The sequence below is a fragment of the Tursiops truncatus genome, chromosome X (genome assembly GCF_011762595.2).
Source record: "Tursiops truncatus isolate mTurTru1 chromosome X, mTurTru1.mat.Y, whole genome shotgun sequence".
Classification (NCBI taxonomy): Eukaryota; Metazoa; Chordata; class Mammalia; order Artiodactyla; family Delphinidae; genus Tursiops; species Tursiops truncatus.
In genome coordinates, this window is record NC_047055.1 from 110592515 (window position 1) to 110617525 (window position 25011).

General features: G+C 41.5%; 1 protein-coding gene across 1 annotated transcript in view; it reads right to left on the reverse strand.

The window, feature by feature from the left end:
* The window catches only part of PHEX (phosphate regulating endopeptidase X-linked), a 203805-nt gene that overhangs the window by 126331 nt on the left and 52463 nt on the right, over nt 1-25011 (reverse strand). The window contains exons 8-12 of the mRNA XM_019927702.3: nt 23072-23188; nt 19770-19853; nt 18380-18525; nt 11061-11154; nt 8777-8905 (exon numbers count right to left, since the gene is read on the reverse strand). Of these exons, the coding sequence (XP_019783261.1) occupies nt 8777-8905; nt 11061-11154; nt 18380-18525; nt 19770-19853; nt 23072-23188 (570 nt within the window). The remainder of the gene's footprint in view (nt 1-8776; nt 8906-11060; nt 11155-18379; nt 18526-19769; nt 19854-23071; nt 23189-25011) is intronic.

The following is a 25011-nucleotide window of genomic DNA, read 5'->3' on the forward strand; positions in this document are numbered from 1 at the left end:
AAAACGGAAAGATCCTTTTCTCCTTTGCATCAACACGATAGAAAATTTTTCTTTGACGTGTATGTTTACATTTCTGCCTTAGTAACCCAAAACAATGGTGAACATTTTAAAGACTGTTTTGATGAAGAAACCTTACAGAGCCTTAGGTCATCATTCCAAACATCAGGGATCACTCCTCAGAATGATATATGAAGGAAATACTGGAAACTGAGCTCAGTGTGTGGACTGAGCCAAAGATGAACCTCAAATGCTGCTCTTAGATGAAATCTCTGATAATCAGCTTGTTTCTTACTGTTTCCCTGTTTCTTCTGAAAATTCTATGAACACAAAAAAATGCAATGTCACCTGGTTAGACTCAAACTGATTAAGCTTTCACTCTATTTGTCTTTAAAATATTAGAATGCTACTAGAAGCAAAACCTATTCCAACTGTTCCCTACCTCTAAAATGCTAAGAAATAGGAAATATGTGCCTTTTATTTGTATAAGATCTTAATACATGAATAAGTAACTTCCTGATAAGGGTGAATCAATTATAGGACAAGCCACTAAGAAGTCTCTTCATTATGACTGGTCTCCTCATGCCAGTCATAAAAATGGTGAAGATTCAAGTGTTTTTCAGAGAGAAGCAAGGGAACAGAACACTGACTTAAAGCTAGAGTGTTTGGACTTGAACCCCACCTAAAGCATGTTCAGGCCGTGTGACCTCGGGGAATTTACTTAAACTCTTGGAGCCTCAGTGCCCTCATCTGGAAACATGAGGGCAATAATAGCAATTACAGGGCCACCGCGAGGACTAAATGAGTTAACGCATCGAAAGCTCTTATAGAATGCGTACCAGACATCCAAGTAAATATCAGTAAAAGTTAGCTACCTTATTATCATCATCAGATTTTTAAAACATTATATAGCCATCGTTGGGATCTTCGTGTGCCTACCGTGGACACTGATATCTATCTGGGGCATTTACTCATACGTTACAGATATAAATTATCATTAATAATTTAAAAATGGAAGAGAAAAACAAGTACCAACTTTAGACATCCCTCCCCACGTACACACATACCCCTAAATCTCTCTCCTGTCATTTAGGTCATGAGCCTACAGATCAGGGTTTGTCACAGTAGGATGAGAGCCATCATCTCTATTTACAGTGACAATACACCATGGATTCTCTGAGAGAGTTCTACTTTCATACCCTTCATATAACTTTCCACAAAAGCAACCTGTTAAATGATTAGCTAATATGCTGTGTTTTTAAACTATGCATGATCTTCTAACTAAGATTGCAAAACTTAAAAAGTTCTCTGACAGACACGGTCATGACTTTGGGTCTGAAAACTGGAGAGAAAATGTTAGTGTAAAAGCCACAAAATGGTATCCCAGGGACATATTCAGTTTGGCCTCCAAAGTATTGGCCAAGATTTAAAATGTAGGATATTTCACATACAAGTCCGTATTTCTGACTTCTCTCAAAAAACAAAAAACAGAAACCGAGCAACCCTCGGCAGGCATCCGGCATGAAAAGAGCCTGAGCTGAATCCTGAATATCACATCCATTCCTATTCATCACTACTGGGTCCCAGACACCGAGGCCCAGGGTCAGCTGTCACTCATCACTGCACCTGCCCTGGCTTTTGCTGACACCCAGCCAGCTTTACTCCTGTACGTTATTTAATGTTCCTCACTGGCTGTGAGGGTATTTGAGCTCGGAACCCCTGACTTTCGCCTTGACTCAGTCCTTTGCACCTTTCAGGCACTGAACATCCTTGACTTGCAGACTCCACACCAGCTGGTCCCTGAGCCAATGAGAACCAAGCCTCCAAGGTGCTTACCTCAGAGTACAGTCTAGAATTTGTTTCCTCCTCTAAGCTGGTATCCCAGAGAATCTGAAACATCCTCACCAAGTACTAGCTTGACTCCAACTCCCACCCCTGTTCCCAGGCCATGAATCTCGTGTGGGGTTGCTTGAGTCCTTCCCCTCTCAACATTAGAGCACTCGGAGAAACCCAGTTGGTCAGACACCAACAACTCCACCTTCTCAGGGACCTTCCTGGCTACTAGCACCCACTCACCCAGGGACTGAGCCCTGCCATGCTGAACTCCAGGCAGGGCTTGAACTCTTCAGTTCTTTAGACAGGCACTGTCCAATAGCCACACATGGCAACTGAACACTTGAAATGGGGTTAGTCCGAACTGAGATGTGCTATAAAAATATGCATGGGGTTTCAAAGACTGAGTGTTAAATAAGGCATACAAACTATTGCATTAATAATTTTACATTAATTACTTGTTGAAATGACAATATTTTGGATATATTTGGTTAAGCAAAATATATTATTAGAATTAATTTCACCTGTTTCCTTTTACTTTTTAAATAAGGCTAGTAGAAAATGTAAAATTACATACATGGCTCATACCGAGTTCTACTGGATAGTGCTACTTTAGGTAACAAAGACAACCACCGTCCAAAGAGTTCTGCAACTCCCTACTCTCACTCCACTGGCCTGTCCCTCTGATTCAAGTAAAGTCTGCAGCCAGTCCCACATGGATTAAGGCCCTGGCTCACTATCTGATAGGCACGAGATTGTTCCATGTGGCCTCTTTAGGTGGCTTTCTGTGGAAGGATTCTCCTTTTTCTACATGCTATTCTTCCCGTTTCTAATTAAATTTGTAAAACTCCCATTGTTATGTGTGAGTGAATAAATATGACTGTACATGAATGTGGCTGTGTGCACGTGCAGACTCGCATGTGGGAAGTCACAAGGAAATAGTAATGTAAAATTATGTGTTTTCCCCAATGAAAAAGGAAGAGAGGTATTTTGGGGGAGTGAGGGAGGATGCCTTCACCGCTACGAAGGAAACCCCAAAGTGAACTGCTCCTCCCACCCTCTCTATAACAAAGGGTGCCAACCAGAGGCAGTTGGGCCAACTTGCCATTAAGAGGCTGCAGAGGGCTTCCCTGGTGGCTCAGTGGTTAACAATCCACCTGCCAATGCAGGGGACATGGGTCTGAGCCCTGGTTTGGGAAGATCCCACATGCCGTGCAGCAATGAAGCCCGTGTGCCACAACTACTGAGCCTGCACTCTAGAGCCCACGAGCCACAACTACTGAGCCTGCGAGCCACAACTACTGAGCCCGCGTGCTACAACTACTGAAGCCCGCACACCTAGAGCCCGTGCTCCACAACAAGAGAAGCCACCCCAAGGAGAAGCCCACACATTGCATCGAAGAGTAGCGCCCGCTCGCTGCAACTAGAGAAAGCCTGCACACAGCAACGAAGACCCGACGCAGCCCCCCAAAATAAATTTATTAAAAAAAAAAGAGGCTGTAAAAACAGAAATACTGAGGAGAAGCACAAAGTCTCTTAGAGGAACGCAGGTATCAGTTTTCAAAGGAAAACTAAATAGCTCAGAGGAAAAAAACAACAACAAAAAAAGCAGAACTAAAAAGCAGCCTGAAGGCCCTCACACCCGGGTTTGGCACAGTCCACTTAAAGCAATTTGAATCGGGGAAATTTTCTATGATCTGAAAATTGAAGCGATTACTTGCACTAATGCAACAGGCTTTAGCAAACGATGTACTGCTGCCCTGAGTCAAATGCCTGCCCTGCTCACATGAATTGCCAGAGCTGTTTTTTGGTGGTAACTGCAAACACATGAATGATGCAAAGGCCTTGCTACTCCAAGTGTGGTCCCTAGACCAGCAGTGTCAGCACTGCTTGGGAGCTTGTTATGCAAATTCTTGGGTCCTACCCCAGACCCAGTTAAAATGCAGTGAGATTTTGCATTTTAACCACCAGATCGTTCAGTGATTCCTGTACACATTAAAGTTTGAGAAATACCTGAAGTTTAACCTTCTGACTGTATTCATTTGCTTAACAACTGTTTTTGAAAATAAAACAATGGCACCCACCCCTCTGAGTTAGTGTCTCTGGAATTTGTGTCATTGGGGATATTTTTGTTTTTCTCTTTGGATTGTAGCTAATAATAAAGAATGTTTTTCAAGTAAATCAGTGGTTCCAGGTGGTTCTTGGATGAGAGCCTTGTAACACGGCTATAAAAAGCCACATATTACTCTTATAAGTTTCCAACTTAAGTATTCCCTGAGGCAAATAGCTTCTGCTTAAGGGAGGCAAATAATTTTATGTAAAATAAATGAGTATCTGTGTACCTATCACACTACCTTCACGTCCCACGTACATCAAAATAAGGGGGGAAGTGCCAAAATCAACTTTACTTGTCACAACCTGACACATGAAAAAGGGACTTTCACACCAAAACTGAGACAAACAAATTAATCCACATACCTTTCGTATCACTTAAAATTCTTCTACTGCCAAAAAAAAAATCCTGCTATATAAAAACACCTCCATTACCCCTTAATTGTTTTTATATCCTTCCCAGGGCTTACAATGTTACCACTGTGATTATCTGATAAATTCTCAATCCATTTACTCCGACCAAGGAGTGAAAGAAAACACAATGGGAATACTCAGTATTTTGAAATAAGACATTAATTCTTCAGTGGAATTATTTACAAGAAGAGTACTTACAGGTTCAAATATAAAGTCTCGAACTTGGCATAAAATTCTCCAAAGTATCAAAAGACAGAAAAAAATCCAAGTAAATGTGCTTAGATGTATGGCATTCCGAAGCAAACATCAGCACATAATACATAGTTGTAATACATATCAACACATAATACCAACCAGTGGAATTATCATGGCTTAACAGACTTTTTTATTTCTTTGCCTTTAAATTCAATGTTTAATGACCACCTGCACCCAAGGTGCTTACATATTCATATCTGACTGACTACGATGGATTGTTATTAGCGAAGGGAAGCAAAATATACCATCCCCAAATATGCCCCTTTGGCATATTGATTATTTGGGGCTGATTATTTTTGAGAGGCTGCAGACATAGGAATTGTCCTGAAAACAGTAGAAATCACCCTTTTGTGAGAGAAATGAATGTTTATAAGGGTAAACTCCATTGTAAGGGTGTCTCCCTCTCTGTACCAAGAGGAGGAGCATGACTAAATCTCTAGAAACTCTTAGCAATGGAGACGGCAAGGACTTAAGTCTGCATCACAGCCATGCCCTTATTTACTGCATTTTGTCTGGTGCCCACAACTGGCTTCTCCCAGTGCTCAACATCTTCTTTCGTCTTTAGCTGGACTTGGAATTTAAGGTGGTAGCTTGGGCCATTTCTGGGAGTTACTCAGTTTTCCTGAGTAGAAGAGGTACACATGTTATTAAACTTATTTGGTTTTCTCCTATTAATCTTTTATTACAGGAGGGTCTCAGCCAGGAACCTAGAATAGTAGAGAAAAAAATTCTTTTTCCTCCCCTACATTAGTTAATCATACCTAGATATTGTGCTTCATGCCATTTGTAAAATATAATTCTTCACAAAGAAAATGTACATCAGAAAAAAAAAACCTAGCTAAATTGAAATTTCTATTTTAAAATAGACCCTCTCCTCCAGTGTAGCTGAAACACATGGAGAAGAACACAGCCAAAATGAGGAGACTTTTTAAAATTCATGACCTCCAACTTCACCTAGAGCAGCCATACTACATTTCCTCAGTTTACTCAGTCTCCCACTCCCCTGGACAACCATTTCACTCCTCCTCTCTCCTCCAACCTTCAGCCCCAACCTCTGTCCTAAACTCAAGACTCATACCCTACTACCTCCATGACATCTCCACCTGGAAGTCTGATAACATCTCAAATTCAACATGGCCGAAACTGAACTCCTGATCCTGCCTTCCAAACCTGATCCTCCCCACAGTATTCCTCTTCTCAGTTAACAGCACCTCCGTATTTCCATTTAATCAGACTCAGAGCTCTTACTCTCAGATCCCTCAACAGATCTGTCAGCAAACTGCGCTGGTTCTATCTTTCAGAATGTATTCAGAATGCAACCCCTTCTCACAGCTTCCACAGCTACCACCTGGTCCAAGCCACCATCATCTCTGGCCTGGTCCCTCTGATAGTCTCCTAATTGGCCTCCCTGCTTCCATTCTTGACCTGATACAATCTCTTCTCAACACAGCAGCCAGGGCGATCCTCTCAACATAAGTCACATCAGGCCTCTGCTAAAAAGCCTGCATTAGCTCCCCACTTGACTCAGAGTAAAAGCCAACATTCTTACAATGTTCTACAAGGATTATAAAATGCCACACCATCCCTGTTATTGCTCTGACCTCAGTGCCTACTTCTCTCACCCTCATTCACCCTGCTCCAGCCACGTGGACCTCCCTGCTCTTCCCTGACCACTCCAGGCACATCCCTGCCTCAGGGATTTTGCACTAACTGTTCCATCTGCTAAGAACACTCTTCCCCCAGATAGATGCCATATCTAATTCTCTCACCTCCTTCAAATCTTTGCCAAATGTCATCTTCACAATGAGGCTTTCCTTGATCATCCTATTTAATCCTACAATCCACCCCCACATATTCATACCTTCCAGCAATCCCGATTTGTCGTCTTTACCCTGATCTCATTCTTCTGTCTTCCAGAGTCTTTATCATCTTCTAATACACTTGTTAATGTATGCACTGTATTGATTTTTTTGTCTACCCTCACCAATAGAATGTCATCTCAATGAGGCCAGGGATCTTTGTTCTCTGTTGTATCCCAAGTGCCTAGAACAGTGTCTAGTATATAACAGATGTTCAACAAATATTTGTTGAGTAAATGAATGAAATTAAACCTCAGCTTTTATTAGTGGATTTATCTGGTTGGGCCATTAACACCACTACGACAATTACAAATAGCCACAGATCGTGGGTACATGGAAGTTGATTACAATGCTCTTTCTATATATATTTAGAAATTTACAAAATAAAAGGATTTCTTTTTAAGCTTATGAAAAAAATTGACAGTGTTTTCTGTGAAATAAATGTCACATCTCTAGTTTTTAGAAGACAGCATAAGGAAAGGGGGAAAAAAATCCCTGCATTTTGTTTGCTTCTAAGCCACTTAATAGTTGTTAAATATGAGAGGGTGTGGAGAAAAGGGAACCCTCCTACACTGTTGGTGGGAATGTAAATTAGTGCAGCCACTATGGAGAACAGTATGAAGGTTCCTTAAAAGACTAAAAATAGAACTACCATATGATCCAGCAATCCCACTCCTGGGCATATATCCAGAGAAAACTCTAATTCAAAAAGATACATGCAACCCAATGTTCATAATAGCACTATTTACAACAGTCAAGACATGGAAGCAACCCTAGTGTCCATCAATGAATGAATGAATAAAGAAGATGTGGTGTACACACACACACACACACACACACACACACACACACACACATATATACACATGATGGAATACTACTCAGACATAAAAAAGAATGAAATAATGCCATTTGCAGCAACATGGATGGACCTAGAGATTATCATACTAAGTGAACTAAGTCAGACAGAGAAAGACAAATACCATATGATATCACTTATATGTGGAATCCAAAAAAAATTATACAAATCAACTTATTTACAAAACAGAAATAGACTCACAGACATAGAAAACAAACTTATGTTTACCAAAGGGAAAAGGGGAGAGGGATAAATTAGGAGTTTAGGGATAAATTAGGGATAAATTAGAGGGATAAATTAGGAGTGTGTATATATTAGATACACACGAATATATATATAAAATAGATAAACAACAAGGTCCTACTGTATAGCACAGGGAATTATACTCAATATCTCGTAATAACCTATGATGGAAAAGAATCTGAAAAAGAATAGATATATATGTATGCATAACTGAATCACTCTGCTGTATACCCAAAACTAATACACTGTAAATCAACTATACTTCAATAAAAAAATTGTTTTCAACCCAATCAAAAAATGGGCAGAAGACCTAAATCGACATTTCTCCACAGATGGCCGATAGGCACATGAAAAGATGCTCAACATCACTAATTATTACATTATACTATATATATTATATATATAACTATTATACACATAACTGTATCACTTTGCTGTACACCGGAAACTAACACAACATTGTAAATCAACTATACTTCAATTTTTTTTTTTTTTTTTGCGGTACACGGGCCTCTCACTGTTGTGGCCTCTCCCGTTGCGGAGCACAGGCTCCGGACGCGCAGGCTCAGCGGCCATGACTCACGGGCCCAGCCGCTCCGCGGCACGTGGGACCTTCCCGGACCGGGGCACGAACCCGCGTCCCCTGCATCGGCAGGCGGACTCTCAACCACTGCGCCACCAGGGAAGCCCAACTATACTTCAATTTTTAAAAAAGTTGCTTATTTTGAAGAACAAAAAATAAATAAATAAAATTGGCAAAAAAAGAAGTTGTTAAATATATTACAAATCACTTCATCACTGGATCTCCAGCTTCCTCATCTGTAAAACAAAGAAATCTGACTAGAAATCTCTACCTTTTGTAATTACAATAGTTCAAACATCCAATCCTAAAATTATTTAGGTCCTCTTTTTTCCTAAGCATTGACCTAACACATTTAATCTCTACAGGAGAAATTCTGACTCTTAAAGGCATGATTTCATGCTGTTTTCTCATTTCTAAATTTTCTTAATTTTCATGATAACATTCTACATTTGAGTTTGAGTTTTCAATTAATATGGTACTGCAGGAATTCCTCTTTGAAGCAAAGCTGTTCTCTAGATTCGTCACTGGAAGAGCTAGAAGGCTGATATTGGCCTGCTGACCATATCCATGTCAGATCTGGTTAACCGCCCTTGTTTTTATCAGCTGGGGAGCAGCGCTTACCACCTCCTTCTTGTCTTCCTGGAAGTGTACATCCACAAACATTTTTCCAACAACATAAGGGAGCGTACTTTCAATAAAGTTGACACACTTGTCCCACTGAGGCAACAAAGTTGTGGTACCCTGGATTACCTGTGGGAGATAATTGATCCAGATTGAACTTCACTTGGATAAAACCAACGACTGAAAAAAAGTTCAAACAACCTGAAGGAAACTGTCTACAAAACACTGCAGGCCCCAACGCAAATACATGTGTCAGATAGTACACCAAAGGTAAAATCGGATGAAGAAAAATATTCTGCTTGTCCCATTATATTTAAAACTAAGTGAAAATATTTTAAGAGTGGATAATAATGTATTCCTCCTTTCCTTCCAATTCTCCCCATTAAACAAAGGATTTGGACAATAGCATAGCTTTTCTGCAGTTAACAGGGATGAGAGGGGATGCTGTCCAAGTGTCCAGATGGTAGTTAACATCTACTGAGAACTAAAGTTCTACCAAGAAAGGTCTAACATCAGTAGGTGATCAAAGCTCCTGCCCAGTGAGGGTTTCCTTGCTCTGGGAAGTACATTCACAAGACAGACCAGGAAAATATGCCCACCATGAACAACCCAGGAAGCATATTTACATTGTGCCATAACAGAACACACTGGTGACCAAGTAAAAAATAGATGTAAATGTTTTTCTCATCTGTCCCAATTAAACCATTTCAAGAAAACACTTACAAACAAGTAAGGAAGCTCCAAAGCAGGACTTGGAGGGCTCGAAGGTTTACTCTTGGGGGATGAAAGCAAAGAAATAAATATCGTTTAAATTGCCCTTGCAGGTTGGGAGTCTGGAGCACTCAAAATGCAAAGTGAAGGCAGACAGCAAGGGACGGAGGCTCTGAGAATGGTGGCTGGAGGCATCCCTTGAACGATGTTAGATCCAGGTTGTTGGTTCAGAGCAAATGGGATTAACAATGAAGTTCATCTATTCTTCCTCTACTTTCTGATAACACAACCACTCTCAGAGGTAAGGAATGAATGAATCTATTTTTAAAACTTCTAGAGAAAGAGATCCTACAATCTTCTTTGGCAATTCAGTATTACATTTAGCACTTTATGCTCAAGAAACATCCCGTCACACCTAACCTCAAATTTTCACAAACTACTTCTTACACCTCTCTATTCTCTTCACAGTGGGGGTAGAAAGCAGCTGGGTACCATCTTTTATGTGATCCATGGGAGTTAAAAACAGAGATACATATATATAATCTACCTTTTTTGTAACTTAACCCTTTGATATGACCTCAACATATATAGTTGTTTTATGATGTTCTCTATAAAGCTCAATACTCTAGTGACTTTAAGGGCCAAAATGTATCCAAAATAATTGTGCTACTACTCAAGAGTAATGACCCACTAAGAACTCTACTTATCACTTTCTCTAGTAACTAAAATGTCTGTTAAATGAAATTATAGCTTACAAAATTAGCCATTACTTAACTCCAAATTGAGATAAAATTAACTTAAAACATTTTTTAAAGTCACAAAATTCTTAAAATGTTAAAACAAAAAAAAGCCACAAAATCCTTAAGCCCTGTATTAGTAAGAGAATTACTCAGACAAAAGCCTCTGAAACAAAGAGTAACACCTATGTAAGTTAAGAGGAGAACAAGAGTGGGAGAGGAGCAAAGATCACAGAGCTGGGTGAGGAGGGGGAGAAGAAAAGTGTTTCAGGCAGTTGAGCCACTTCTCAGAGGAGACTAAACTTAGGCCTCTTTGGCCTAGTAGAATTCGGGTAAATTAAAAGACTGAAGATCAAGGTAGAGTTAAAGACAAAACTCTACCCCTAAATTAAAGATGAAACTTTACCATCTAATACTTATATCATGCATATTTTGAATATTCAGAATACTGAAAATGAAAGACAGTTACAAATATATCACTAAGAAATATTAAAATTATAATTACAATGACCCACTTAAAAACACTGGGGGAAAGGGGAATAAACTGATAAGAAGGGGAAAACGAAAACAACATGATGGTCCCAAGTATTGCCCTCAATATATAGCCTCATCAAAGAAGAGCTTGAGTGTACCTTACTGTATGTAAGGTTTACCTCAATAAAAAGAAATAAAGCCAAAAAAAATAGAGTTTGAGATGCAAAACTCCCTCTGTTTAAACAATTGAATTGTTTCATCCAATCCCTGAAGATGATTTTTATTGGATTGGTTAATATACAGACTGTTCCAGCAAGTGAAGTTATCCAGTGATGTAACATTGCAATCTTCTTAAAACGTACCCGTGAGAATTCCAGCCACCTATACTGAAAGCGCCTGCTTAGGTTTGGAATTCTGGAATAAACCATCCTCCACACCAAATAGTTGGCAACAGTCCTGTTAACAGAAAGAGAAGCACATTTGTTGTGTTGAATTTGATATGTGATGCTCTGCAGAACACCCTGGGAAAATCTGTTGGCAAAGCTCCATGGAGGGACCTCTTGCTCATACAAAACTGCAGAACTTTCACTTGAGAAATGACATAAGATGATACAGTGTCAATAAGCTCAACCAAAATTGGCTTGCTTTTCACCACCTAATACAGATAGATGATACGAAAATTCCAGCCCCAGGCCTCAGCGTGAACATTTTGCTTTCCCACTCTGGACATGGAGTCCACTGTTACCCAGCCTTTCATGTCTAGAAATTGTCAAGAACTTCCAATTATTAAGTGACTTGATAAAATGAAGATGAATTCTTACCTTTTGGAAACAAAATGCAATATATTGGCTAATACCAATTATCTAGATATGCACCCTGGTTGCAAACCTACTAGATGTGGGAGTTTGGGCAACTCACTTAAGCTTGCTGATTTTATCTTTGCCATACAATGAGAATGATCCCTACCTTATAGGGCTACTGTGAAGTTAAAATAAGTAACAAAATGTTTGACAGAGTAAATTCTAGTTTCCATTGCTGTTCACTTCCAAACATATGAACAACCCCATACACTCATGTAATGTCCATAATACATATTTTTTAAAATCCGTTACATTTTCTTAAGTGTTGCTGTTTTTCTATAAGCAAAACATGCCCTGACCTTAGAAGGATGTGTGATCTGAGTTAATTTCTAACTCAATAGTGATGATGAATTTTTAATGACCCATCCCCTCCCAGCTGTGCCGTTACCGTGGTGACCAATAACACACATTCCTGAGATGGCTCTGGGTCAGCCAGCCATGTGAGAGCAGTGTGACATGATGAAGGCAACTGGCCCGTCAAGAACAACCCACACTCTCATTTGCATGGCATCCTAACCCAGTGGACATGCACTCTTAGCAATTAAATTTATTTCAGCATACACACCCAAATATATGTATAGTCATTTTAATTTATATAGAGATATACTAATGGACTAACATATCAGGAATGTTTTTCACAAATATAGAAATAGACATTTTGAAAGATAAAATGAAATAAAGATATTTTCCAAAGTCCTTAGTTAATCCGTCAAACACTTTTAGTTAATTCTTCAAGACACATTATCCATACAGGATTAGGTTAATACAATGACAGTCAATGTAAATCAACATCTCATATGGTTGTCTTGACTATTTCAAAATATTTTGACCATATCCTTCCCAGATCTGGTTAGCACAGCATTGTTTTTTACCTTGTCAGCTGGCCAACCAAGATGGCGTAACTAGAGTGGGAGAAGGGCCACTTCTGCCATTTTTTTCCCATTCGCTTTGTGCTTATACTATTAGTAATAGCTTCAATTCCTGTTTCTCTACAAGAATTTTTTAAATCACTTGTCCATTTTGTGAGGATTAAACCAATAATAAAATTCATAAATCTACAGGTATATGTAAATGACCTGAGATTATTTTTAATATATGGAATAAAGACTAACCAGTGAAGGTAACACTGTCTTGCCTCATATGTGCCATGCAGATCAAATGAAGGGTCCATGGCCATCTATATAGCAAAACTCAATATAGCCTAGTTATTTTTTCAATGGAAAGAATAAAGATATATAGAAGTTCTAAAATTTTCTTCTCAGACCCAGTGGATCTTGTTGAGGTGTGCACACTTCCCCTCGGAGACCACCACTCTCATTAGCAAAATCTAGCCCTTGTCCATGCTCTTTTGAGGCACTATAATAAACATGTAGTTTTAGGTCATTCCTTTGGACGTTTTGAGTTCATATCCCTAATCCTGAGCAAGACAAGAAGTGCTCACTGAGCACCTACTGTTGTCCAAGTATCATCCCAGATGCCATGAGGAATGTAAAGAAATAGGAACTCATCACCTACATTCAAGAGAACTTAAGAGTGTAGGTGGGGGACAGGGAACTTCAGATTTCAGCTTGTTCACGAAAAATGGGTTTTTTAATTGAATGGGATACACGGTAAGTACATAAGGAACCCTTCTTTCATTCACTCATTCAGCACATCCTGAGCACCCGATATGTACTAATAGTTCTAGGTGCTGGGGAGATGGACAGCTGAGAAGGCTGTACCCCTGATCTCCTGGGTCTTTTAGCCAAGCAGGGAACCAGGCAAGCACAGAAATAATGATCTGTCAGACCCCAGCACCCAAAAGTGCATGCCAGACACTGGGCTGGGGAGAGTGCACACCTCAACCTGAGGGATGCGAGTAGGCCTCGGGAGAGGGACAGGGCTTGGGCTATGAAGGCTTCAGGGTGTGAAGCAGGAACATGAACTCTGGACAGGCTGAATAATGCAGGAATAGCTTCTGTGTTGGAGGGGATGCTGAGCAGGGCCATCACTCACAGAGCTATAGGCAGAAAGGCCAGCTACAGCAGGGAACACACAGGCTGCAATTAGGGTCCGAAATCTAGATTGTTAAAGGGGCAGAGCCCAACCCTAACACAAGGTCTGTATGTTCTTCAACCTTAAAATACTGCTTTTGTGGTATGAGAGCTGTGCTGGCTCCATAGGTAGAGATTCAAAGGAGGTCCATGGCCAGCAGATATGCTTACGTGAATTCAAAAGCTATTCCCTCAAGGGGTCTGTGATGAGCCAGATCAATTGGGGAAGTTGTTAGGATGTGGCCTAATGCTGGCGGTAAAAGAGGCAGCATGATGCAAGTATGTTGGGGTTTTAGATTTTTCGGCGTTTCCTGCTCCCTCAAAATCACACCGCTTAAGGCATCCCATATTATCTATAACTCCCACAGCATTGCTATAGGAGAGATGTTATTGTACGCATTTTACATAAAAGGAAACTTGACGCCTAGAACCATTAAGTAATGCCTCATGATCCCATAATCAGTCGGTCTCCAACTCAGTAGAATCACCTGGGGAGTTTTAAAAGTCCAGATGCCCAGGCCACACCAGACCAATTATAAATCAGTATCTCTAGGGTGAGACCCACCATAACTATTGTTTTTAAATCCCCCCCAGCTAAGTCCAATGTGCAACCAAGTTGGAGAATGGGTGTAATAAGCAGTGGAGGCTAGACCAGACCAAGGTGTATCTGACTCTTAAAGCCTCTGCGCTTTTCCCCATGCCACACAGTGAGGGATTAACACCTCTAGTTCCACAAAGATTTCCTGGCCAGTCACAGAGACCCCAAAACACTCCAACAACCACACTTCAAAGAAATCTGTGGGTATGAAGAAAGAACAGTGTGTGAGGCCTTCATAGGCAAGGCATGACCGAGACAATAGCACACAAAGACCTCTGAGAGCTAGAAGACGGAGTTGGGGAAGCTCGCACAGTGAGGCAATGGCGCTGATGAGCTGCTCCAGCGTGCTATAAATACACTGACAGAATGCTGGGGAGCACAGCCTTGGAGTGCTAATATTACCACGCCAGGAACAGATCTGACCATAATGACTGAATTACTGACACTTAATGCTCAGATGCATCAAAAAACAAAACAAAAATAAGACTCAGCAACAGTCCTTGAAAAATAACACATAATACCTTTTTTTTCAAAAAGCATTTTTAGCAGTATGGTAATTTCCCCAAATGGCAATAAATAAAGTAGAGGAAAGCAAAGCATCTCAGGAGAGAATCCACCACTAAGAGAGCAGCATGAAATCATTTCCCAAAGACTCTGACTAGGAAGATTTTTTTTTAACATTTTCCTGCCCCTTGTTTGCAATTAGTGACAGCTTACATTTGTATTGCATTTAAGAGATCATAAAGACCTTTTTTGATCATGACGATGCTATGGGGTGGTTATTATTATTGTTCCAATTTTCAGATAAATAAAACAAAGGTCAGAGGTCAAAGGACTTCTAAGTATGGGTCAATTCCAGGACTAACATTTGGGTCTTCAGATTCCACAGCTTGCATTTGCTCCTGAGTCAAACCACCTGAGGTAAGCCAAACAGGTACCTCTTGAAGGTTCTCAAAGCCAAAGAGACCTTCCTAAATCCTAGAGGCAGCCCAGAGGTATGCAGCTTCACCATCACCTGAGAACTTGTTAGAAAATTCCTGGACCTCCCCCAAGATCTACTGAATCAGAAACTGTTGCCTCTTTTTTTTTTTTTTTTTTGGGATGCACTGCACAGCATGTGGGATCTTAGTTCCCCGACCAGGGATCGAACCCATGCCCGCTGCAGTGGACGTGTGGAGTTTTAACCACTGGACCGCCAGGGAAGTCCAGAAACTGTTGCCTCAAAGGCAACATCCAAGTTAATGCTAGTCCCATCACCCAACATGCTCAACATCCCCCTTTTCTACTCTTCCCTACCTGGGAAATTCCTCCTTATCCTTTGGGGTTCTGCTCCTATGTCACCTCCTGCACAGTGGGCATTGGGCCATCTGGTTAACTTTTAGAAATTTTTAGGAAGTATCTTCTATGTGAGAAGTACCATGCTAGGCCTTGAAGTTACAAAAGCAATTACAGGAGTGCCCACCATCAGATGCTCACTGAGTCATGGAGGTGAGGGAGAGGAGCAAACCAGAAAATTAGGTAAGTTCTTTGATATTTTGCTCCTAGGCACGAAGCTAGACTATATTTCCCAGCTTCTCTTGCAGTTAAATGGGTCATGTGGCTGAGTTCTGGTCAATGGACTATGGCTTGAAGTGACGCATTCCACTTCTAGGCCTTCCCACAAAACCTCTTGTGCAATCCTCCACTCTCTTTCTCCATCCACTGGCTGAATGGAGAGGATTCCAAAAAGCCAGAGGAAGGCAGAACCACAAGATGGAAGGAGCCTGGGTTCCCAAGTCCCTACTTGGAGGAAAGCTGCCTTACAGGGACACCCATGTTGGACATTCCAGGAGCACAGAGCACATTTTCATTGTACAAGCCAGTAAGAGTTTAGAGGTGCTTATTACAGTGATTGGTATGTCCTGACTAATATAGTAACTAGGGAACCCAAGGGCACGTTTCCTTGACCACTCTTGTGCCACAACACAAGTGAGGATCAAAGATGATTAGCAGTCCAGAAACCTTACTGTGCCATGCAAATAAAGTGTTATCAAAATTCTCAAGAAGCATATAGTGTTTTGAAATCTCATAAACAAACACAGAATACAAGTTGTTTTTGAGGAACTGGTTGCTGAAGAGTAAACTATGTGACAGAGATTTGTTTTTTGTCTATTTAAAACTGAAGTTTCATAATATCTGCAGGTCATTTATGTTATGTACATAATGTCTGCAGTTCATTTTTCTATCTATATTTTCTTACACTATAGTTCACTATGTTTACATCTGTCTAAGTTATCATTTTGTCAAGAACCAGATTAATGTCTTCCTCCAATCATGGTCTTTCTTGGGCCCTTTGTCATGACAGGTCCTGCAATTCTAAAGTGTAATCACCACCAAAGAGATTATCTAATACAGTAAACCAAGGCCCAATCTATCCCCTGGTTGTAAATTATGCTTTTGTGGAAGTAAAATTAATACAATTTCCAAAAGTACCTACTAATTTACAACTGAAGATAACAGACACTAGAAGAAACCAACTCACTAGGTGCTGAAGGATGCACATACAGCATGGCAAACTCCATCTTTCAACAGAAATTACCTCCACCATTGAAAATGTGCTGAGTAACTCAATGGCATAGGAGTACAAAATCATTTGGGTCATATCTTATAGTATTACGGAGCTAGGAAGTACATATGAAAAAGTTTTCTAAAGCAGTGAGTCTCCCAAAAAACTAATCGTAAGATTCCTGGGATGCTTGTTAAAATACAGACTTCTGGGCCTCACCCCAGATCTACTGCATCAGCCTCTAAGGAGGAGGGCCCTTGGAATCTGTATTTTTACCAAGGGCCCAAGGTGATGCTGCTGGCATTACTGGTCCACAGACCACACTTGGAATAGCAAGGCTCTACCTCACAAAGAATCTGAAGTGAATTTATTATTTCTACTCTCCCTTTTCTGCATGTTTACTTTTTTGTATGCCTTCTTCAATGAACACATATTGTTTTTATCATAAGGAAACAGCATCTTAAAATGAACAGCTCTTCAAAAGTGTCTAAGTGTTTTCGTAGGTGGGGATGGATGCTAAATTTTATTCCTAGGACTTTTGCAGGTGCCTTTTTTCCAACACAACTCCTGGTAACATAGCCTTGTCTAAGTCCAAATAAGAAAGTATGATTTTTAATTATGGCCCGGCAATTAGCCTATTAAGCTGTCTTTGTCAACTATTTGACCTTCTTGCGCTTCATTTTCTGTAGTCAAATGTGAATGGCTTCATGAGGATGTAAAATTCTCTTTCCTGATCTAAAATATGACACAAGTGAACCCATCTATGAAACAGACTCACGACTGGTGGTTGCCAAGGGGAAGGAGGTTGGGGGAGGGCTGGAGGGGGAGGTTGGGGTCAGCAGATGTGAGCTTTTATATATGGAATGCATAAACAACAAGGGCCTACCGTACAGCACAGAGAACTATATTCAATATCCTGTGATAAACCATAATGGGAAAGAATATTAAAAATGTATATATATATATATATATATATATATATATATGTATAACTGAACCACTTTGCTGTACAGTAGTAATTAACACAACATTGTAAATCAACTATACTTCAATAAAAAAAATTCTCTTTCCTGGACATTTTTAGCATTTCCTTGTTTTGTAGTGCTAAAGGAACAAAGCAACAAATTCTAAAACATTCTTTAAGAAAAACCTGACAGTTCCTGAAGTTGTTTCATCAGTCCAATTTTTCTACAGTTCTCAGAGTGATCTTATGCCTTTTCAATACTGGTACTTTGGTTTATTGCCACAGAGTGACTTATTGACTTAAAAGAAACCAGAAAAAAACAGCAAAAGACCGAGAATGAACTGGGGAAAAACAAAGATGTTCATATAGAAAGCTCAGAAAATAACATCATTATATGACTAGTTCCCAAAACTAATAAACAATTTAGGCTTTCAGAGAGAAAATATGGAGAAAGACCAGAAATAAGGGGCAAAAACACTGCGTATTTGTTGTCATCATAGCAAATAAATTACACCAGATGATGGTTTCGGCCCATTTGTCACAAAGGGCACCATGACTTTCCCTAAGACTCTTTTGATGTAACTTTCTTTAAAAACAGTTTTCAAAGGACATGAGAGGGAAGACCTTATAATTTAAAAGGAAAAATAAAAGTCACAGTAAAATGCACAAAAAAGCTCTTACTTCTTCCTCTCAGAGCCTAATATCCTAAACAAATCCTTAAAGTACTGAGGGACACGGACCACCACATTCTCTGAGGGGCCGATGTCTTTCAGTTCGGGGTAGAGTCTGACATCAATGACCTTCTTGATGAAGCCCAGCCAGTCAAACTGAGGAGAGAGAGAAAAACAACATAGTGAGAGAACCCCTGGGGGGCAAGAATCAAGGAGAAAGGCAAATAGAGCCAGTTGAATGTAATCCATTGCTTGTGACTTCAGACCAAATAATTAAACATTCAACTGCTCAAATCTAGAAAATAAATTCCTGATCACTGCCACCCAGACCAGACCTACTGCCTGAATGGTAAATGGAAAGTGTGCTCTGTACCGTCTGCATATGCACCACACGTGCGCGCACACACGCCCCCAGTAATGCGCACACTCGCTCCCCTGGCCTCTCCAGCACTCTCCCTGCCTCCTCCACTCTCCCCCTCCCTCTCTTCCTTCCGTTCCCTTCTCTCCTAGGCTCTCCCTCCTTCCTTCTTGCACTCTCCCTCCCTCCTGCGCTAGCCCTCACCTCCCTTCTCCCTGCACTCTCCCCCACTCCCTACTCATTCACTCTCCTGTCCACACAGAGAGAGATGCCCCATTACATTTCTGCTCTTCCCTCTGGCATAGCCTTTCTTACACAGAGGGAAACAAGCAGCAACAAAAAGTAACATGTGTCCCCTCTTCACAGCATCACTATCTTGGCGTTCTTACCTGGCTACCCCAAAAGTCACCCCCAGTCTTCCCTTCTTTTCCTCCCTTGCCTGCCTCCACTATTGAAAAGGAAAACCAGTCACTCACTTGCCCAGCCTAGCCTGTAGGTGGGGATGGCCATGTGCCCCAATCCTACTTGATAAGAAATAAAGGGAAGACACCTGGAAAGGCTTTGGTTTTTCCTGGTAGAAGAGTTACACATGGGCCATACTGGTGCTTCCACCTTCTTCCTGCTCTGAAGGCAGATGTGACATATGCAGCTGTGGCAGCCACCTTACAACCTTGAGTCATCAAACATGAAGTCAAAAAGCCAACACACTAAGAAGAGTGGAGCGGAAAGAAAGAACTTGGATCTTTGATAACATTGTGCAACAGCTAAACCAACACCAACAGCCGCCTATGTCTAGACTTCTGTCATGTAAGAAAACGGGCTTGAAGTTTTTAAGCCACTCTTGGAAAAGTTTTCTATTCCCTATGGCAGAAAGCATCCTGACGCACAGACAAGGGATATTTTATGTGATGACTGACAAAGATGATGATGAGCAAGAAGACCAATGGCAGGTTTCACGAGGCAAAATTTTACACACAGGTGAAACAGAATCGCTTGTCAAATGACCAGTTAAGATACAATTTCCTGGATCATTTTCACCAACCTGGGGAATCATAGCACTCAGTTGGGAAATGTTCATTTTGTTGTACATGGCCTCACTGGTTCGGTTTTCATGTGGAATCATTATCTGTTGGAAAGAGACTTTGGTTATTTTTTTCAAATGAACCATTTCTTACTGCATGACTACTTTCTACATGTGCCAAAACATCTGCATAGTATCATAAACTTTTTCAAGATTTTGGTGTGGTGCCGAACCTGGGAGAGAAGAAAAAAAGATATCACTTCAGGCAAGATTAAGAAAATAAAAAGAAACTTTGCTGTCCTGCTCAGTGTGAAACACTGTCCTCGGTACAAAAATAACTACTCGAATCCCTCCCATCCCTATAACGCGGATGGACAAAACCTGTTACTGGCTCGGGCTTGACAGCCAAACTAAGGTTGAGCAATTGAGACAAACATCCCACCTTCACCTGTGGTGTCCAGGTAATGACCTCCATAGTTCATGGACTACAGGCCACCCCTTCATCCCTAGGGGAACATTCTCACTGAAGAGCACTAGACTATCTGGACACCACTGCCACCTGTGACCATTCTGTCAACAGCTCATTCCCTCACTTCCCCTCTTCCCTCTGGTTTCTCTGGCCTTGAGATTCCCCTGGCCCCAGTGCTAGGGGTAGGGGTTCAGTTATCACCCAGACATATTGCCAAGTCTGCATCTACAGCCCTGACTCTTCACACTCCTTCATTCCCAATACTTATGTTCTTGGCCATTTTGGCAACACCAAATCTAAGCTTCTAGCTTCTGCCATGTTTAGTCTGAGAAGAGCAACAACAATCATCTTCCTCAAGGGCCATCTTAATCACTCCCGTGGACAGGCAGTAGCTCCCCATGCCCCTGAGCACATCATGATTTTGCCTTAAGACCATCCATCATCTGATTCCCTTGCATTAAACTTGCCACCTTCCAACTCACACAGGACTCTCCTACCCTTGCACCCGTATCCATCAACACCACCCTCATGGTCTGAACCGTAATTCAACACTTTGCCTATGATTCGTTTTCTTTTTCAAGTCTTTCCAATTAAACTCCACTTGGGGGCTTCCCTAGTGGCGCACTGGTTAAGAATGCCAATGCAGGGGACACGGGTTCGAGCCCTGGTCCGGGAAGATCCCACATGCCACGGAGCAACTAAGCCTGTGTGCCACAACTACTGAGCCAGCGCTCTAGAGCCCACGAGCCACAACTACTGAGCCTGCACTCTAGAGCCCGTGAGCCACAACTACTGAGCCCACGAGCCACAACTACTGAAGCCCACATGTTGCATCCTCTGCAACAAGAGAAGCCACTGCAATGAGAAGCCCACGCACAACGAAGAGTAGTCCCCGCTCGCCTCAACTAGAGAAAGCCTGCGTGCAGCAATGAAGACCCAACACCGCCAAAAATAAATAAATAAATAAATTTTTTTTTAAAAAAAAGCAAACACAACTCCACTTGGCTCTAATCCCAAGGGCCACGCCATCAACAAGACCTCCCCTTATGCACACATCCCTAGCTGGGAATGGCTGAATGCACACTTCCATGGCTGTGTTTACAAGAACTTTTTTTTTTGGCGGGGGGGCTTGACTACGTTGTCCTGTCTCCCCAGCTTTAGAAGTTTCCCTAGGATGACATGCCCCACTAATTTTTGAAGGTGCCTAGTGACCTGAGATGTAAGAGACATATATAAGCATTGCCGGCTGGCCAAAAACCCACACACCATGGATTTGTCAAGACAAAATCATAGAAGGCTGAGTGGCAGACATCTACCCCTCTTTTCTAAATGCTTCGGTGTCCTCAGCTTCTCTCTCCTCACACTCCACAGGAGAGACTTCCTATAACTCACAAGCACTCTCCTGGCTCTATTGATTAATAAATCATTGCCTCAGAGAATGTTCACACTCCTCCTCCCTCTACTCAGTCTTGCAGGTCCAGGCTGCAGCCCTTTGACTTCAGAGCTGTTTTCAGCTCTCTGCCAGCTACTCTCCCACCCCATGGATTTGTCACTTCATTTAACCTCTTGATAATTCCCAGTCTTGCCTCAGCCCAGCTGTTTTTAGTTCCCTTTTTGGTCCAGATCGCTGGCTCAAGGCAAGGCCTTTCCCGCTGTATCAGAGCTTCGGTCCAAATTAGATTGCTGGGTCTCCTATTTGCCTGGGAAGGGAATCCAGATGGCCTCTAGACTGGTTCAGAGGCACAGTCTTTGACTCCAGAACATCTGCAGCAGTCTTTGCGCTCTTCAAAGGTGACATGCAGGGATGAACTTTTTGCTCTGCAACTAGGGGTCTACAGAAAGATACACAAGTACACCACGGCAGCCAAGAGGCCAATTCCTCCTGACCCCATCAGCCTACTCCTCACTTCAACACCCCACCGCACCTCGCCAAACACAAAACCAAGCAACACTTGGACTCCCATGCACTTCAGGATTTTTACCAACTTCTGTTATAGAAGACTACCAACCTATATGCAACCACTTCTTGACAAAAGTATCATTTTTTTCACTACAGTGTATCTCCACAAGCAAATTTCACCATATTTGTTCCCTCCGGTCCTGGGAATGTATAGAGATTTTATTCTTTGTTCTTCTAGAAAAGTTATTCTTTGAACAAAGCTAACCATTTAGGATCTCTGATTATTCTCCCTCAAGTTTGTTCTTGTACCTTTTTGCCTCCACCATGAGCCTGAAAAAATTTAAAAGGTGACTTACACAGAACACAGCATATGACACAATGACATTCATTAGAGTGGGGCAAGAAAAGAATGAAAACCAGGGGTAGGTACAAAGTAGCACTAGAAAGGAAGCTAATAAATGCTTACCAGCCTGCCCTATACACTTTCTACATCAAATTATGTGTCCAGTATGGGTGGATAGACTTCCCAAAGCCCCTATCTTAGATCAGATTGACTTCTGAGTAGGAATGGTGTAAAGAGTAGACTAGACTAAAAATAACGTTCCACTCAAGCCAAATCAATAACGATTTATCAAATATATATTCTTCAGTTGAGGCCAAACAGGAGTTCCTCTAGGAAAACATAGAGCCTCTCCCTGCTGCTATTCTTTGGCCACAGCTGAGCAGCATGTGGACACTGAATGGGCTTCAAGCAGAGAGGTAGAAGGAATGAAGAGCTCTTCTTTCTGTCACGGTTTTTCTTCCTGTTACTTCCCAGAGGGGGATGCTATAGGTTCTACCTTGAACCCAAAGAACAATGCCACAGAATGATTTTTTAAAATATATTTTCATTCAAGATATATTGCCTTTAAAATAAAGAGAAGAAAAAAAAACAGATTTTAGATTAAGATTTACCTCAGCTATCTTAATTTCCAACCTAAGCACCGACTTCATGTCATGCTCTGCTCGGGAGCTATTAGCTCCCAAAAGTACGGCAGTATCCACCATGAACTTGTAAAGGGCGTCCCGATACTGTAAGAGATAAAGAAGCAAGTGACCATGACATCAGCCTATTAGGAAGTATGTTTCAGGGACACGGAAGAGCAGAAACAGCAAGTGGAAATAAATGCCCTTCCTTTTCACTCTGTACTCGAAGTATGGTACAGGCATCATCCAATACCAACCACCCACCTTCCACCTTGGGACAAAGAAGAATGATGGCTACTTGGGTACTGTTTCCATGAGACAGAAATGTCTGGCCACCAAGGATCAAGAGAATTAGTTTGCTGGCAACTAGCGATATTATGGATACATGAAACATCTACAAATGAGCCCAGAACAGAAAGTTAAAGGTCAGACTCCTCTTTTCAGGCAAGTGACACTTTAATAAAATAATGGGAAAGAACTGTCGCTAAAAGCAGGAGGCATGATCCATGAAGACTAATGGGAACTGTGATTTATTCTCTTCCAGCTCAATTTACCCACCTCCACACTAAAAACAAAAGACCAGTGATCGAAGCCCTATGTCTTTTCAGTTTTGTATGGTTTTTACAGAGTTCTCCTCACTAGCCCAGGGAAGAAAGAAGGGAAAGAAGAGAAGAATGATGAAGAGAAACCTAGCAAATATAAAATTTCCTCCCTGCATGTTCATAAACCCATTTTCAGGCTATTCACATACTATTGGAGAGGGGGACCTTACTTTGTGGAAACTAAGGAATTTTGTTGGGGGGTCACCTCTCCTTCCAGATATATTTGTGAGAACTCAATACACTGGGTATTAAACTGTTTCACAGTTATGCTATGGGAATAAGATTTCCTAATGTAACCTTGATTTTGCATAGCAAATGATGTTTATGATCTCGAGACCTGCATGGTGCTTAGCATATAGCAGGCCCTTAATAATTATTTGTTGAATCAGTAAGCAAGATTCACAAATAGTCTTAGAAATGTTTTGCAAATCTCAGTTCAATTCCAAAAATATTTATTCAATCAATACATATGCACGATATCTTGCTAGGCCTTCTGTGCACATGGGAGGTACAGATGAAAAATTAAATAATACTTGAGTCTGGTTCTCAGTGTGACCCTGTGAGGGAGATAAACACATCATTACTAACTGTAATACTAGCAAGACCAAAATGAGGTCCTTAATAAAGCTGCTAAGTGCTTAGAAACTCAAGAACTGGAAAATTCCAGCCTCAAGAAACCGGGGACATAGCAGTTAAAGGAGACTGGTTCAGAAGCGCTGAGGAGTCCTCCTGTGAGGTGTGCAAGCTGCTTTGTTGGGGGAAGAATAAAAATAGGTGAGACAGGGCTTCCCTGGTGGCGCAGTGGTTGAGAGTCCGCCTGCCGATGCAGGGGACACGGGTTTGTGCCCCGGTCTGGGAAGATCCCACATGCCACGGAGCGGCTGGGCCCGTGAGCCATGGCCACTGAGCCTGCGCTTCCGGAGCCTGTGCTCCGCAACGGGAGAGGCCACAACAGTGAGAGGCCCGCATACCAAAAAAAAAAAAAAAAAAATAGGTGAGACAGCAAAGGTGGTTTGGGACCAGGTCATGAAGAGGCCTTGAACTCCCTCCCTCTACAGAATTTAGAGTCTAGCTTGTGAGCAAAAGCACTCTGGGAGCTGTACTTTGAGAAGAGAACTTGTCAAGTGGTGGTGCTAAGGAGGCAATGGAATGAGGGGAGGAGGGAACAGCTAAAAGGAGACTTAACAGGGGTCTGCCCTAGGGCAGTAAGGACAGAAAGGAGGGACTAGGTGGAAGAGATACTTTGAAGGCAGAGTCTACAGGACTGACTGGTTACAGGACAGGGATAAGATTTCAAGCATGGCTGCTTGTAGGGTGGTGACCCCA